The sequence below is a fragment of the Triplophysa dalaica genome, chromosome 6, assembly GCF_015846415.1.
Source record: "Triplophysa dalaica isolate WHDGS20190420 chromosome 6, ASM1584641v1, whole genome shotgun sequence".
NCBI lineage: Eukaryota > Metazoa > Chordata > Actinopteri > Cypriniformes > Nemacheilidae > Triplophysa > Triplophysa dalaica.
Window position 1 is genome coordinate 22,999,223 of NC_079547.1, and position 17,036 is coordinate 23,016,258.

Sequence of the window (17,036 nt, forward strand, 5' to 3'; positions counted from 1 at the left end):
GTTAACACAAGTTACGTGATTACTTCTGTTTACACAGGAATGTTATGATTTAGTGGTATAATTTGAGCTATCACTATTTCAAAACATACAGTGGTTATGTGTGCTGACAAATAAGAGAACGTTTTGTATGCTATATATTCGTAATAAAGCAGTTAGATCACTTAACGTAATTCACCTAGCATTGTACTGTGGCTAGAATGACCCAAATATTAGTCATTTTGTGCTGCAGTGTTTGTTTTGTTATTCGTTATTTGTATAAGAACATTCTATAACAAACTTATTATATTCACTATGTTACACTGGCTTTTTTAGCACATTCTTGTAATTTAAATATTTTACAAATGAAAAGTCCTTGTAATTTAATGTATTGGTAACTGGGTGGTAAAAGCCAAGATTATTTCTACCAATTTACATCTTAAAAAAAACATACGTAAGTAAAGTTAAAAACAACAGACATTTGTAAACAAATAGGTATGACTAATTTCTGCTTAGATGAGCCATATTTAGTCACCGTAATGCCATTTCAATATCTACCTGTGCACTCTGTATGCCACCCAAATTTATTGATTTAAAATAAATCCTTTAATTTTAAAGTTTTTTTTCTGTATTTCCTTGTAGTTTCCTGGACAGGATTGACACTGTAAAACAGAGCGACTACACTCCTACTGATCAGGTTTGTGGATTGTAAATATGCACACAGTGTGATCAAACACGCCAATCTTAACTCCGTTCTAGTCTTTTTGTATTTGTTTAACATTTTTTATTTTGCCGTCATCCCTTTCAGGACTTGCTCCGATGCAGAGTTTTGACTTCAGGAATCTTCGAGACAAGATTCCAAGTGGACAAAGTCAATTTTCAGTGAGTTGTCGGTCATCATATTTTCAAACAGCCTTTATGTTACTCTTTAGATTCTTTTACTAAAACAAACCATTATATACTAATATATTATGCTTAATTTGGATATATCATGTCTTTGGGCTTTTGAGTGATGGGTTTCGTTCTCTTGCAGTATGTTTGATGTTGGAGGACAGAGGGACGAACGCAGAAAATGGATCCAGTGTTTTAATGGTAATTGTCTTCATTAAAACGAATAAGTGGCTGATATGCATTTCTAAATGACTTATGCTATATCTAGAGCGTGGGGTGGATGATTACATCCTGATATATAATACTTGACACAATCTGAATTTAAAATATATAAGATGGCATGCAGGAAAAGTAATTGTTCACCAAAAGCATTTATCAATTTGTGAAAATATCAGTCCCCATAGGATTTTGCCATATTTTTATTTATGCAGCCAAAAATGCGTAATTTTGTTGCGGCTTGATTACAATTTTGCAATAAAAATTGCGGGATTTTTACCGAAAGTCAAAATAAACTACTTGAATTGAAATAGGGATCTTCTTTAAAACTACCACCTGTGAAAACATTATTTATACATTACTTATGATTAAAAGGCATGCAGTAGATTCATACTGAAGGTCTTGAAACCTAGGCCCCATTTAAGTTTAAGTCCCATCCAAAAGGCCATTTTAACTCACAGGTCAAGCAACCATTCACATATCGTTTCATGTTTACGGTTGTGGAAATGTCTATGCAAAGTATATGCCATAACCCTTGCATACTTTTAAGCAATCAGTGTTTAGATGATAGTATCTCCGGCTGACTTTTGGAGCAGGTTCTGAAAGAATGCCCGATGTGAGGAAGTCACATGGTGCGTCTTTTGCCAAATTATGCTGAGTTTTGAGGAGTTTGTTTGATCATGCGTTAAATTCTTTGATCGGAAAATCATGCAGGGAATGAAATATGGTCTATGATTTCATGCAGGCAAATTGCTGTTGTTAAAACTCTTTCTCTGTGGCTACAGATGTGACAGCCATCATTTTCGTGGTAGCCAGCAGCAGTTATAACATGGTGCTTAGAGAGGACAATCAGACCAACAGACTCCAGGAGGCACTAAACCTCTTTAAGAACATCTGGAATAATAGGTAACCTCATACACCCTCACACTATTTATTTACAGCTCTGTGGAGAAATGCGCATGCGCACAGGCATATCTTTACAAAAGTGACATCGCCAACTACTGGCCTGGCATGCTTAATGCAGCACTTTTAGCCATTTTCGTGGATCCAGGGATCGTTTTGACAACGTGTACATTAAGCTTTTAAAAAATGCAATGATATGTAAACATAGCCTTATACTCAACCACAACGTGAGAAAACGTTTTCTACACCCTTCCCTATACCCTCACATTTGGGTCTCAACATTTATGTGAGCAAGCATAATTGTTTATTCTGTTTTTGTCCTACCTTATTCTCCAGGTGGCTTCGAACCATATCTGTCATTCTGTTCCTAAACAAGCAAGACCTGCTGGCTGAGAAGGTTCTGGCGGGAAAATCAAAAATCGAGGATTACTTCCCAGAGTTCGCACGCTACACCACACCAGACGATGGTCAGTAAAAGTGATTACAGAATACAGATCCGAACTGACTACCTAATAAACTGTTGTTGTGTGCTAATCCAAATATACACCTGTATGTCTAACAGCAACCCCAGAGCCTGGAGAAGATCCGCGAGTTACGAGAGCAAAATATTTTATCCGAGACGAGTTCCTGGTGAGTCAGATCTTTCTGTGGTACCCGAAGCATTAAGAAAAAAACACATGACGCAAGGCCCAATAATAACTCCATTACCATATTTCCTATTGTGTATCGTTCATTATTACAAAATGCTTAGATTTAGTGTCGCTTGAGTTTATTTCAGTGGAAATCACGCCATTGAAGATTGATGTTTTCTTTGTTCTTGCAGAGGATCAGTACAGCGAGTGGAGACGGTCGGCACTACTGCTACCCTCACTTCACCTGCGCCGTGGATACCGAAAACATCCGCCGAGTGTTTAACGACTGCAGAGACATCATCCAGCGCATGCACCTACGGCAGTACGAACTCTTGTGATCGCAGCAGTGACAACGGGACGCAAACTCGCCACCTGAACTTTCTTTAGGCCCCCTGCCCTACATCATGCCCCAATATCAAACCACGAACCTTCAGACTGATGAGTCCCCACCTCTTACACCACATACACACACATGCACAGTATATATATAAGTATATGTATATATACATATATATTATATATATATATATATAAACACAAACACAAACACATGGCCTTTCTCCATCCTGAGTGACTGTGGGCGGGGCAAGGGCACGCACTGTGTTACTGATGAAAGCAAATGGCTGTGATATCTGGCAAAAAAAACTTGTGAACACAGCCAAGGACTACCGATGTTACGAATAACGAATAAAGAGTGAGTCGAAAATAAAACACGTGAGAGGGAGGGGAGGGAGGAAAGTATAAAAAACAAACTGTCCAGGACTGCTGGAACTCAACTCACACTTTAAAGGGTCTGCTCAGGACGAGTAAGCCATTTCGTACACATACAGACACATAATGCGTCCAGCTAAACTCCTGACCCGCAATCCTATGTATGTTACACGTCGAGCTGTCTTCTTTCTGATCATATGCCTAACACACATTACTTATATTGATGCGCACGCACAAAGCATACACTCACGCTGTTATCCTCCCATCGTTTTTGGTCCTGTTGAACGTTTAGTGCCTGTGTGAGACTGGCGTGTCCCCCCTCTCCTATTCCTAAACCCCCATCCCACCCCCATAGGTGGACAGACCCGCCCTTGGAGGAGAGCAGAAGAATTTCGATGGACTGATAAAAAAAGAATGTAGAGCAAATTTGTTTCTTTTTCCACCCAAAAAACAACGACATGAAATGGAGGGTTTGGATGGGTTACTGCCCCTGGGTTGCTTTGCGTGTGGAGCGGAGAATGACTTTGAACACAAGACCCATCACATGACTCGCTTCTCGAGATACATCGCAGGAGATGCGAGCGCATGCAATGCTAGATTCATGCAGAACAGTAAACTAAATGCAGTGCATAAAAATCCAAACTATATATATATATATATATATATATATTTATATATATATATATATATTTATATATATATATATATATATATGTGTGTATAAATATGTATATATATATATATATATAAATATATATATAAAAATTATATACCTGTAATAACACAAACTTTTTTGTTGGTTAGTTTCCCCAGTTGTGTATTGGTGTGCACAGTTTGCAAAATATGCACCGTTTTAAACCTCCTGTTTTCCAAGACACCGTTTCCCAGTTGCTCTCTGCTCCTGTTTTCCGTGTCTGATACTTCTGTTTCTCTCTCTTTCTCTCTCGTCTCCTCCCTGCTGCAAAAATCTCGTACACTGACACGTGGGGATTTCATTAGACTGAGGGCAAGACAGTTATGACGCGAGACACGTGTGGATGTCTAACGGATGGTCTAGACGCTCTCTTACCCCTCCCCAACCTCTCCTGCCCTTTTGCCTGGCTTTTGATTTTTCTGCTGGATCATTATTCTTGTACAGACTGTAAAATGTATTATTTTGTACAACTTTATTGAAGAAAAACGTAACTTGTAGAAGCTCCTTGTGCCTTGATCACGACTGTACGTGTAAAATGAGCTAAGATGTAAGTAAGATATGTTTCATTGCGCTGTTTGGCTCTGCCCTGCCTCCGTCAATTCCCTCGAACTCTGACCTCTCCCGATTGCCTGATTGCTCATCAGACTCTGGGTAGAAGTTGCCCATTTGTGCTGATCCAGATCCAACTTCAAGAGAAAAAACGTGACACTGATGTCGGATCAGCCACTAGGCGCAACCTTTACCGGCACTGCTCATCTGCAGAGTTAGGAGGGGGGCTGCTGTCTGTCACGTTTTTGTTTTGTCCCCTTCCATTTTTTATTTTCAGTCATTTAACCTGCCTCTGGTTTATGTTTTAGAATACAAGGCAAAATGTCTGATGCTGTGTAGTAAATGAGAAAGCAAGAAACATTATATACAGTATATATAAATATATATTTATATGTGTAAATATATTATTTATATATATTTGTTTGCTTTTACAGGTTTTCTTTGCCTTTTGGGTCAGGAACAATTAGTCAACATTTTTAGAGGCAGGGCCTGGGGCGTTTTTTTTTGTTATTTGTTTTAGCTTTAACTCTGTTGAAGGAGAAAATAATCCAAATGCAAAAACATTGCTTGTCTCTTCGTAAAAACCAAATTCCTTTGCTTAAAAGCGTGAAAAGGACGGGGAAATATGTCAATGTATTAAGTGTACAAATTGTTTTGATAGCTGCACAGTCAGATTTGGGTTAATATCCCCCCTCCCATGGTATTCATGTTTATTTTCTTTATTAAAAAAATGGAAGAAAAAACGAGACAAAAAAGCTGCTCTACAAACTGACATACTAACAAAAGAGGCCATCCATCACCGGACATTGACCAATTGTAACCCTTCTCTGTACCACGACTTCCTGTCCTGCTACCCAATCACATGAAAGCAGGGGCCAGCCTTTGGTGCTTCAATGGTCCACTTTGTTACACAAACAAAGTATTTATTTTCTTTTTATTTATTTGTCATTTTATACTTTGTTTCCAAAACGCCATAATTTGAATCAAAAACTCTAACGTTTGACCGGTTTTGAACCTGTTGTGTTTCGTGCAAAATGTGGTACAGGTATATATATAAATATATATAGAATTATAAATATATTATTTTTTTGGTTGGGGCCGTGGGATGGGGCGTGGGGGGGGAGATGTTCAGCTATGACATTTTAGTATGTTTACTTTTCCTCTTTTTGTTATTTTTTGTTTTTCTAGTTCAAGACTCGCTGCAGCAATAAGTGAGTGAGATTTGAGTACCAAACGCCCCTTTGCCTGATTCTGTCTCTATACGAAGTGTTTTCAGTGTATATGTTGCTTTTTTCCATGTCTCTCACACTTACTGTACATTTTGTACAAAGATTCAAATTACAGCAGTAAACGAAGAGTGTAACACTGTCTGACTGACACACATACATGCGCACACACTCTTTTCACAAGGCTAACTCTTGTGTTTGGCCCAAATCAAACTATAAAGGAAAATGTAGTTGCTCTTATGCTGATGGTGATTCTTAAGTCTCGTACGATTTACAACATGTTTCTAAAAACTGATTCACTTTTATCCTTTCCGTAGTTTTAACAGATTTGTACTATGACATCAGAAATTAATCATGATAACTGCTGACATAGATGTGGCTGATCATGACATAAAAACATGTTTGATGTTTGCTTACAACGTGGATGAACACACGTGAGCCTATTTAACAACACTCCATGCGTGATGCAAAAAGTTAGCTTATAGCATATTTTGCCATTTTAAGTTTTGAAGCAAAAAATATTTTAAGCTCCAGATGCCCCTAAATGGGTGCACTTTAAGGTTCATGGAGTGCTTAAGGACAATTTTATACAGAAAATATTTTTTAAACTGTTAGGTGGCGTTTGGTTGGCTATAGCCGTGTGATTCCAGCGGTCACTAATATTACTGGGGTAACTTGTGTAATTCACAATGCCCATTATAAGATGATGTTTGGAAAAGATTAGGATACATTTTTTCCTTAATACAACTTCTATAGTGTGAAAAGAGGGACTAATAAAAATATAATTGTATTCTTTTTAAAGTGTTTAAAGCAATTTGGTAATCATTAGGAAATAGTTGTGTGGTGGACAGCAATTATAATGAAACCAAGTAATATTTTTGATTCACACTCTGATAAAAAGTCTCAAACATGCAACCATGTAAACCACAAAATCAGGTTTACAAGTGACTAGTGGTCTGTGTTATGTTTTGATTATTTCATGTTAAGATGCAAAATTAGTTATCTGTTATTAATACGTTTACGTTAGTTCCAGTGCACTGGGCAATTAGTAATTTAGGTGTTTTGAAGAAATTAGTGGTCTCATTTGTGGATATGCGACACGTCACCATCACCCCAAGGATTATTCATTTTTTTAATAATTATACAAGTCTCAACATATCGGTTCATACCACCAGAGGCATCCTGTGTTTCATAATAACATAAAATGATACAGCATTTTTTTAATGTTCAAGGCAGATCTAAATTAAGAGACATGTTTTATGTCACGTTAATACTTTCGCAGAAGGGTTTGTTTAAAGGTGAATGAATTGTTTTCTGTGAGAAAGCTTTCGTCGGCTGTTTAACTCTCAGCCGCTTAAGAGCTACAGCGACACCTGCTGGACTGGATGTATTCATCAATGTACTCACGTGAAGCGCCATCTGCTGGACAAGTATACATATGCTACGAGAGTAAAAAGACCGGGGCAGACATACAGATGAAGAAACTGTTATCTGCAGTTAATAACAGTCCAAATAGTAAGTATCAACGGCCGTTGTTTTTATATAAATAAATGTCCCAGAGAAATAGACTTTCTAATATTCTATATTATTCTTAACATTCTTGTAAACAGGGTTTTTCAACAAAGACAGATTTTCTATGACACTTCAGTTTTCTTACTGTACTAATATGTATTTTAAATCAAACAATGTGTTAACATTAGTTCATGCACATCGAAATGAACAATTGCGTTTGGATTAGCTTCCATTAACAAAGACTAATATGTTACAAATGACATGAGGTATTTCCTAAAAGGATGTCACACAGTCAAAAGTCATTTTATGGGTATTTGGGTGCAATTTACCAATAATTGTTTTGCTGCTGTCCTTCTGAAACCTTATGTCTCCATATTTTGGGATTTTTATTTTATGGCATGAGATTTTATCAATTATTAGTGCCCCTTGATGGCTTTTTCAAATAACCAAGAAAAACAAAATATTAAAAAGCAATTTGACTACACGGTATTTAATCATTTAAAAAAATACAGTGTTTTTCCATTCCCTGATAAACAGTGAATTTGGACATCCGAGGTTGACAGTGAGGATATTAAGTGGGCTATTAATTAGTACAAAATTTATGGTAGGAGTTGTTGTTTTCTTGCCTACATATATTGGTTATTTTGAAATTCTAAATATATCACTCTAAATTATTTTAAAATATGCTTTCTACTCCAGGTTATTCACCATACCATTCAAAACAACAATATTCAAACCTGTGGAATGGTGCATTGTTTTAACAGCTAGTTAAGTTTATATGCACAATGTTTTTATGAAATAAATGGTACAGAGTGGCATTGTAAACTTAACACTGGTCAAAACGGCTCTTTGGAGAGTCTCTTCCACTGGGCACCAGTGCATCACTGCCTTCCTGTGACAAACAACTTGTTTTCCTCCAGGAGGAACAACAAAGCTGAACCTTTCTTTGCTTTTATTATGTTTGAAAAACCATATCCTACATCACTGACATTTATATTTCTACAAGGGAGATCTCTGTATTATTAAAATAATATCCTTTATCTACACGTTCCTTTTAAGATGTTTGGAGATGCTAGCCTTGACTTTTAAACCATGCCAGTACCATAAATAATCTGTGAAACTGATACACAAATCATGTTATATGTCCACACTACTGGGCTACCTGTAAAGCACCCTATCCTGGGCACAGTAGAACGTACCTGTGCCTCCTTTCCCATCTCCATCTCTTTCTTCTCTCTTTTATTCTCTCTCTTCTACTTTCTCTCAGTATCTTGTCCTGTAAGGTGAGCTTTAATGGATAAGGTCTTAATGAAGATATTTTCATCTATGAAGAAAGGAAACAAACGATCAGTTGATATTTACATACAAATGTTAGCATAACCTCAAAGAAATAAAGGGCTACATTTTAAATACCTTCGGAATAAAGTCTATTGTTTCTTTAATTGAATTGTCGTTGGTTCTAGATATTGTAAAATAAATAGTTTCTATGTACATTGATATCTCCTTCATATACAGCAAGGATATAGAACTTAGTTTGGGTATAAAATTAATTTCACAAAATGGCATTCGGGTTTTCATTTATTTGCGTATTACATAAAACAAGACTTTTTATAAGAGTTTTATAAATCATTTACTTTGCAAGTGAATTTAATTGTTTTCTCACCTAGCAGTCAAACAGTTTGACGCCTCGCGCGACTGAGAACAGTAAAGCCCGCCTTTTTCATTTGATTGGTCAGCTTGAACACTTTGACATTGACGAGTGGGCGTATGGCCACATAAAAACAGTCTGTCACTCAAACGGGCAACAATATAGCGACATTTATATGAAAACACATATGAAAAATGATATGTGCGACTGTGTTCCTAATCGCAACAGATCTGTTTAGTTCTGTTTAATTCCATAGCTGTGTCTATATAGTGTCTTCATCCCAGTGTGCCGTTGACGCCAGTCCAGCAGGTGGCGCATTATCACACGATCCAATGACGTCATACACATGCGACGCAACGTCAGTTTTTTCCCGTACGTATTTTGAAAAAAACTTGTTTGTAATTTCTTAATATTTTCCTGCATTTCTGGCAATGGACGAAGAATATTACAGCAATGCTGCCGAATGGGATGGACAAGATAGAAACATGGTAGCGTTAGTTTCTTTAAAACACATCACAGATAAAAATATGTTTTAAATGAGGCGTTGCATAGGCTGAACATACTAAATTATACGTACGTTATTAATTCAGCAATTGTCAGCTATACATAAAATATCGCATGACTATGGAATTACCTTTTCAAAACATGACTTATATTAGATGAATTGAATGTCCTCTTTTGTTGCAGGAGGATGGAGATGCTGAAGCTGATGAAAAAATGCAGGCGGAAAGTCTAAAGAAATTCTCAAGTAGAGACTATATCATGGAGCCCACCGTGTTTAACACATTGAAAACGTTAGTATGATGTCAATTCTGACAATGTGGGCGATTTAGTAAAATTAAGACGTAATATGGTTAAAATGGGTGTTAAACTGTAAAGCGTCTCATCAGTGATCCCCGGTGTATTGGTCTCTGTCTCGACAGATATTTCCAGGCTGGTGGTTCACCTGAGCATGTCATCCAACTTCTGTCGGAAAACTACTCCGCTGTCGCACAGACAGTGAATCTGCTTGCAGAATGGCTCATTCAGATGGGTAAGAGTGCTAATTGTGCATCGGTATGAAGAACAAGAAATGTTTATGATGCACTAAACTACATTTTGCACACTTCTTAGATCACTGAACATATTTGTTAACACATCAATTTGTGTCTGATGTAGGTGTGGAGCCCGCACAGGTACAGGAGCGTGTGGAGAACCATTTAAAGAGTCTGTTAATCAAACACTTTGACCCTCATAAAGCAGATTCAATCTTCACCGTTGAAGGAGAGGTACGTATCAGTATTTTGATCTTCTATCACTCTAACCGCAACTGAGATTACAAAATAATAGTAATACATTTTCTGAAGGCAATATAATAAACTGTGCTCAAATATGATGATCTGCTAGACACCAGCATGGCTGGAACAGATGATAGCGCACACAACATGGAGAGATCTTTTCTACAAACTGGCTGAAGCACATCCAGACTGCCTGATGCTTAACTTCACCGTCAAGGTAAAGAAGTGCACTAGTTGACTGAAACAGTTCACGAAACTGAAGTAACTGGCGTACATATGTTTGTTGTATGTAGTTGATTTCAGATGCAGGATATCAAGGGGAGATCACAAGCGTGTCCACGGCCTGTCAGCAGTTGGAGGTTTTCTCCAGAGTCCTCCGTACGTCTCTCGCCACGCTGCTGGATGGTGGAGAGCAGAACCTGGAGAAGAATCTGCCTGAATTTGCTGTAAGTGTTGCAAATCGTGATAGAATTCTGTTTTTCTTTCTTTGGTAGCAATTGCTGAAACATCTGTTTTTCACTTTTGTGAATGGCGAGATGAATTTATAATTTCAGTTATGCAGCACTAGTTGCAGGAAATAACGAAAGTCTAGATATTTCTTGATTCTGTTTGGATCCACTAAAGTTAACAAGAAATTGCACAATTCACCTTCGAGCATTATCGTGTTTTCGAGCAGAAGATGGTGTGTCATGGTGAGCACACGTACTTATTCGCCCAGTCCATGATGTCTATCCTCGCTCAGGAAGAGCATGGCGGCTCTGCCATGCGCCGCATCGGACAGGAAGTACAGAGATTCGCCCACGAGAGGTATTGTAACAGATACGGTTATTTTGTATTTGTGTAGATTGTTTGCTGTGTATAAAACAGTATATAACCATTATTTTCCATCCCTTTGTTTAGGGGACATGATGCTAGTCAGATCACATTAGCGCTGGGCACAGCCGCCGCTTACCCACGTGCGTGCCAGGCTCTTGGTGCCATGCTGTCTAAGGGGGCACTGAACCCAGCAGATATCACAGTTTTGTTTAAGATGTTCAGTAGCATGGATCCACCCCCTGTAGAGCTGGTCAGTGCTTCAGTTTAAACTTGTTTTAACACCTCTTACCCATTCAAAGAACTAGCTAAACCACCAGGCTATCAACTGCTTATCATTCAAAGTATACACACTATAAGGCTTGTTAAACTTGTCTCTTCTCTTTTTAGATCAGAGTGCCTGCCTTCTTGGATTTGTTTATGCTGTCACTATTTAAACCCGGTGCTAAAATCAATCAGGACCACAAACACAAATACATCCATATTTTAGCATATGCAGCTAGCGTTGTGGAAACATGGAAAAAGGTATGTATCAAGTTGTTTTAAGGATTATATTTTTTCTGAATATTCTGAAGAAGAAACCAGGTATTGTGTATTGTATCTCATTGTAAGTTGAGTGTATCTTTACATCCTTATTTAGACAGGAAGAATTACATTGCATCTCTTTTTTCTAGAATAAACGTGTTAATATAAATAAGGACGAGCTGAAGTCAACCTCCAAGGCCATAGAGACGGTTCATAATCTCTGCTGTAATGAAAACAAAGGAGCTACTGAGCTAGTAGCAGAACTCAGCACATTATACCAATGTATAAGGTATGCACAAGCAATAACTGTAAAGGAAATACATGTCATATATCACATGTCAACATATATCTTTTATGTGTAATACAAATTTTTTTTGACATTTTTTGGTGAATATGCCTTGTCTTTATTTGTCAGGTTTCCAGTTGTAGCAATGGGAGTGTTAAAGTGGGTTGACTGGACAGTGTCCGAGCCGCGGTACTTTCAGCTGCAAACGGATCACACTCCTGTACATTTAGCCCTGCTGGATGAGGTTATCATACTGTTATATTTGACTTCAAACACACAAAGACTGTCGTGAAGTTGGTTCATGGGCTCAGTATCCAAACTTCAGGAATAAACATGTCTGCTTTTATTTCTCAGATCAGCACGTGCCACCAGCTTCTTCATCCCCAGGTGTTACAGCTGCTGATTAAACTGTTTGAGACGGAACACTCGCAGCTAGATGTCATGGAACAGGTGTGTAACATCAACAATAGTCTGAAAAAATTATTAATATGATCATTCCTTCCTGTTTTATTTGGTTAGAAATAGATTTTTTTGAGAATGAAATCTCTTTACAATTCTTCGAATTAACCAAAGCTTACAATATGAAATCACCAAATGTTGGATTTTTTCCCCACCCCAGTGCTCAGACTCATGACTTGACTTCTATTTTTTGTGTTTTATTTAGCTGGAGCTGAAAAAGACTTTACTGGACCGCATGGTGCACCTGCTGAGTCGTGGTTATGTTCTTCCAGTGGTCAGCTACATCCGTAAATGTCTCGAGAAACTCAACACGGATATTTCACTCATCAGATACTTTGTTACGGAGGTGAGATCCACATCTTTGACGTGCTAGTCCGATTTCTTTTTATTTGACATACAACAAATTCCTTTATTGTCTGATGCTTATTTGTTCATCTACATTGTGAGGTGAGTCTCTAAAGAGTCCATTTTTTTTTTGGACAGGTTCTGGATGTAATAACACCTCCGTACACGTCTGACTTTGTCCAGCTGTTCTTGCCCATTCTAGAGAACGACAGCATAGCAGGAACAATCCGCACTGAGGGAGATCATGATCCTGTGGCTGAGTTTATTGGTAAGATGTCAGCATCATTTTAGGCCTCCAGTAAAAGAAAAAATGCATGATATTTTTAATCAATACATTATACATGGATTGTTTTTGCATTTTTTTCTTGCAGCTCACTGTAAGTCCAACTTCATCATGATGAACTGAGACTGTGATCATCTGCATTGGTGGTCATTTTGAAAAATGGCAGCCTTTCATGAGATGTGCAACCAAAATGTGATTGGCCAGCAATGAGTACTATACATTTCTGTACATAGTTTTTGTGCTTGTTTTCAATGTTTAGCTACATAAAAAAATCTTTTTTGTATATTGATTTCTTTTTATTAAACATGATCGAAATGAGCCTGTGGTGTTATCATTTTAGAACAACAGAAGGTTTTGATTTGCATTTGCTTCACATGGCAAGCTAGTTTGTATTATGAGGTTGTCTATCCTTTGTTTCTTGAAAGGCTATGGACTTATATGCAAATATATGCAATATTTCTTGAGGGTGTAAAAATGCACATTGCAACTGACCAAGTTACTGTTAGATAAGTGTGTAAGTGATAAACATAAACAATTAAAATGGTAATTAAATAAATGCAAAGAGTACACCATAAGGCTTTTATTATAAGTGTTTTAAAACTAAGGCAGACTGATCTGAATACATCTGAGCGTGGCATCAGATTGGCACACATTGTGTTCTGATACTTTAGCAAACCCCAAAATCTTTATGAATGCATCAATTCATTAAAACTTTGTTCTGTTGTATATAAAGGATGGTGGGTGCATTTCCCTTTTCATTCATTGAGCAGTGCTGACAATCATTTAAAAAAAACTGGCTCACAAAAGAAAAATTAAAAGTATAAACCTGTCCTGATAAAATATTCCTGAGATTTCCATTAAAACCTATTAATACCTAGTGCGGCAACAGATATTAGGCAGTCTCCAATCATTCTTGCCCTTCATATCATTTCTGAAATATGGCAAATGTAGGTTTTCATTCTAAATTTGTGTATGCTCCATTAAGAGCTTTTCCAAGTAACCTACAGGTAGTTCTTTGGTAAGGTAGGGTCTCCATACATGCAGTCCTCTTCGACGGCGAGGTTGTACTGGCTCCCACTGCCTCCCTTGTATGCGCTGGTGACGATTCTGAGCCATCCTTTCTCTCCCTGCGCACAAAAAAACAGAGGTTGTCTTCAACGTATCAATCTGGGGATGCAGGGCAACAGCACCACATGTTAGGTCTTGCTCACCCAGGGTTCTCCCCAAGAATTACGAACGACCCAGTACTCCACTCCATTCTCATCGACATCCCAACCTGCCACCGATATGATGTGGTTTATAAAAGGGTCTTGCATGTACTCTGAATATACACCACCAGTGTACGCATCCAGCTTGTCCGTTGCCATGATCCCACAACTGCAAAAATATAACAAAAAATCTAGATTTACACACAAATAAAATTCCATTGTGGTTGCGGTGGTAAGTGTGTTTACCTGATGGGTCCTCCAGAATAGATCTCAGCCTTCATCTTATCCCGCCCACTGACCTGGCCATAGTCTCCAACTTTCCAGAGAGTGAAATTTTTTACCATATGACACACGTCAAATGTTGTGCAGGTTCCACATTGATTGAAGGGGTCACATTCTAAAACAGAACCACAAAGAAATCTCACAAACCCTTTAGAAACAATGTATTTGCATTGCTTTTTAATTGTTTTCTTGGGTAAACATGCTTTGTGAAATTGCAGAGAGCTTTTCGTAAACGAATACAAGTTGCATTGCGTACTAGCCAAGCGTTCACGTTTGCTCACCCTGATCTTTGGCCTGATAGTTATTGCAGGTCTCATCCGGGACTCCTTTATTGTGAGCATATTCCCACACACCGGAATGATCTCCGCCATGGCAGGAACCCGCGTCCCCGCAGTCAATGACGTTCTGGACAGAGAGATAGGCTGAGGGCCACGCTGCCTTTCGCTTGATGTTAATACGGTCTACAATAAAGAAGAGAAAGAAAGAAATGGTTTACCAAAAAAGATGAACCTTTCGAAGAATCAAAAAGGAAAGAACTGCACGATGTCAATGTGTTTTTATTCGTGTAAAAACATAACCGTTTCAAAAAAGGTTGCAGATGTTGATATTTATGCAAATCATCATAGTACCAAAATCATTCTTAAGTCATATGTCTTTGGGGATTTCCATTTTTGGGCAAACATCTATCAGTTCAGCTGAAGTAAACACAAACTTCAAACACAAGACTTACAAATAAAACAGAATTTTTTACAATTTAATACCACACGAAAACAGGCTTCTTTAAGATATGTGCCTGACAATATTTAAAGTCGATTAGAAGGAAGTCTTAGGCAGAAATGATGACGGTCCTGCGAAAACTAGTAGATCAGGAAAATAGAGTCATACTGTTACATGTCGTGTGATTCAGAAAGTCAGATGACAGTCATGTGACAGACAACACAAAACCAATAAAGCAGAAAAAATACTGTGCTAGACAGAACTAGTACATTCCATTTTAATGATTAAACCATCTTATGATCTCCTGTCCTATCATCCCAGAAACTAACTCAAATGGGACTGAATTTATTACAATTAACGACTCAAATGGTATATTTTATACAGGCTCTTTTCTCACCTGCAAGGGCACTCGTGCTACCATGTGCCCAGCATGACCCGCAGTATTGGGGTATATGTTGGTTGCGTGTTGTGCTGACGTAGTTGACCCCTTTGATGTTCCTCCAGTCCCAAGATTTAGGAAGATCTTGCAAATTCATATTTTCATAAGGACGCGGGCCGGTTCTGAAGAACATGAAGCATGGAAATAGTTTGATTGTTCACAAAAAGGTTTCTTTGATCATGACAGTGGCTCTACATCCTCATGACCCCAAAACATTGAGAAGGCATTCACAGCAAGCATATAGGGGACCTTTACAAAAATCCATCAAAAACACATGCACAGGCCATCTGCTCATCAGTTAATAAAGAGGAACTGCATCTCGACAGCATGACATGTGCATTTTTACATAACCAGGTGTCAGTAAACTGTCTCATGATGTTGCGGCTACCTTTTCACCACTTTGGTGTATTTTTCTCTTAATAATTTCACGCGCCGAATTGCCATGACGTGAGACGCCTGCGGTACACTGGGCGACAATGGAGCCAAAACATTAAAACAAGTCTTTACAAATGAGTATTCACTTCAGTGACGTCATGAGGATACGGAAGAAGAACAGACTTGTGATAGATGACTGAAATAAACCCAATACTGACCAAACAAGAGCTCTGTCAAAACAGTGCGAACTGCACAGAAACGATACATACTGTATATAATACGAGCACATTGTGAAACTTGTTCTTTATTTATTCTATAGTCTTTCGTTTTTTTTAAGAAACGATAACAAAACCGCTGTCTAGCGCACTAGATATTGAGACACATCCCTAGTGTCGGATTACATGTGATACTCAAGTACTCTATATAAAGTAATAACGTTACATTAAGATAAAGTTTGACAGACATACTTGATTCCTTGCAGATTTCTCCTCGGCTGTTTTCTGTAGCAGGGCTCATTCTCGTTAAAATACCGCCCGGCGAAAACTCCCGTCAACGTAAACAGATATACGAGCAGCAGACGAGCCATGTTGAACATCAGTCGGTCATATGATCATAACAAGCGACTACACGGCGCTTTAATACGTGTGTTCGACGTCACACGGCGCTGCGCCGACCGATGGAGCTTTGACGTCAAAGTCGCGCGAGAGAGACTGGATAGCGGCGCTTTCCGAATATTCTCGCGATACTATAATGTCATACGTCGAGCGGTCTGCGCAGCGCCGTTGTGATGTCAAGGTGGATGCCTGGAGACAAAATCGAAACTAGCTCTCTCATTACATAAAAATGAGAAATTACAGTTCAGAAATTGTAAAGTATTTAATGGCTTTAAATTAATGTTTTTAATTCATTCCCACACGAAGAAAAAACACAGTAATTACTGAACTGTAGTATAATCCCTTTTGAATGATTTGGTGAAAGCATACTACAGTAGGCCTACATATTAAAGTGGTAAATACCGTTAAATCTGACTGGGAGGCTCAAAATAGACTTTTTTACCTGAGCAATGATG

At 38.1% G+C, this 17,036-nt stretch overlaps 3 protein-coding genes across 3 annotated transcripts in view; 1 reads left to right on the forward strand and 2 right to left on the reverse strand.

Moving 5' to 3' along the window:
* The window catches only part of tubb1 (tubulin, beta 1 class VI), a 37,451-nt gene extending 28,245 nt beyond the window's left edge, over positions 1-9,206 (reverse strand). The window contains exons 1-3 of the mRNA XM_056749991.1: positions 8,974-9,206; positions 8,510-8,634; positions 2,311-2,386 (exon numbers count right to left, since the gene is read on the reverse strand). Of these exons, the coding sequence (XP_056605969.1) occupies positions 2,311-2,386; positions 8,510-8,634 (201 nt within the window). The 5' untranslated portion in view covers positions 8,974-9,206. The remainder of the gene's footprint in view (positions 1-2,310; positions 2,387-8,509; positions 8,635-8,973) is intronic.
* A 99-nt stretch (positions 9,207-9,305) lies between these two features.
* On the forward strand, positions 9,306-13,264 carry nelfcd (negative elongation factor complex member C/D). Its single transcript, XM_056749990.1, has 15 exons — positions 9,306-9,446; positions 9,646-9,752; positions 9,882-9,991; positions 10,117-10,226; positions 10,345-10,452; positions 10,529-10,681; positions 10,912-11,042; positions 11,136-11,301; positions 11,439-11,573; positions 11,723-11,862; positions 11,989-12,103; positions 12,214-12,309; positions 12,524-12,664; positions 12,802-12,931; positions 13,035-13,264. Exons 1-15 carry the CDS (start codon positions 9,390-9,392, stop codon positions 13,067-13,069), a joined length of 1,734 nt encoding a protein of 577 aa, XP_056605968.1. The 5' UTR covers positions 9,306-9,389; the 3' UTR covers positions 13,070-13,264.
* A 247-nt stretch (positions 13,265-13,511) lies between these two features.
* On the reverse strand, positions 13,512-16,588 carry ctsz (cathepsin Z). The gene is made up of 6 exons (XM_056749996.1): positions 16,435-16,588; positions 15,551-15,714; positions 14,718-14,897; positions 14,401-14,551; positions 14,158-14,323; positions 13,512-14,073 (listed from the first exon to the last, which is right to left on the reverse strand). Exons 1-6 carry the CDS (start codon positions 16,560-16,562, stop codon positions 13,948-13,950), a joined length of 915 nt encoding a protein of 304 aa, XP_056605974.1. The 5' UTR covers positions 16,563-16,588; the 3' UTR covers positions 13,512-13,947.
* Between the last annotated feature and the right edge of the window lie 448 nt (positions 16,589-17,036).

Excerpts from the sequence above, each read along its gene's own strand:
- nelfcd (XM_056749990.1), top strand. The coding sequence starts at position 9,390 with ATGGACGAAGAATATTACAGCAATGCTGCCGAATGGGATGGACAAGAT. Across the intron at positions 11,302-11,438 it reads ATCCACCCCCTGTAGAGCTG|ATCAGAGTGCCTGCCTTCTT; the intron begins GTCAGTGCTTCA and ends TTCTCTTTTTAG. Across the intron at positions 12,932-13,034 it reads TCCTGTGGCTGAGTTTATTG|CTCACTGTAAGTCCAACTTC; the intron begins GTAAGATGTCAG and ends TTTTTCTTGCAG.
- ctsz (XM_056749996.1), bottom strand. The coding sequence starts at position 16,562 with ATGTTCAACATGGCTCGTCTGCTGCTCGTATATCTGTTTACGTTGACG. Across the intron at positions 15,715-16,434 it reads AGAAATCTGCAAGGAATCAA|AACCGGCCCGCGTCCTTATG; the intron begins GTATGTCTGTCA and ends CATGTTCTTCAG. Across the intron at positions 14,074-14,157 it reads ATTCTTGGGGAGAACCCTGG|GGAGAGAAAGGATGGCTCAG; the intron begins GTGAGCAAGACC and ends TTTTGTGCGCAG.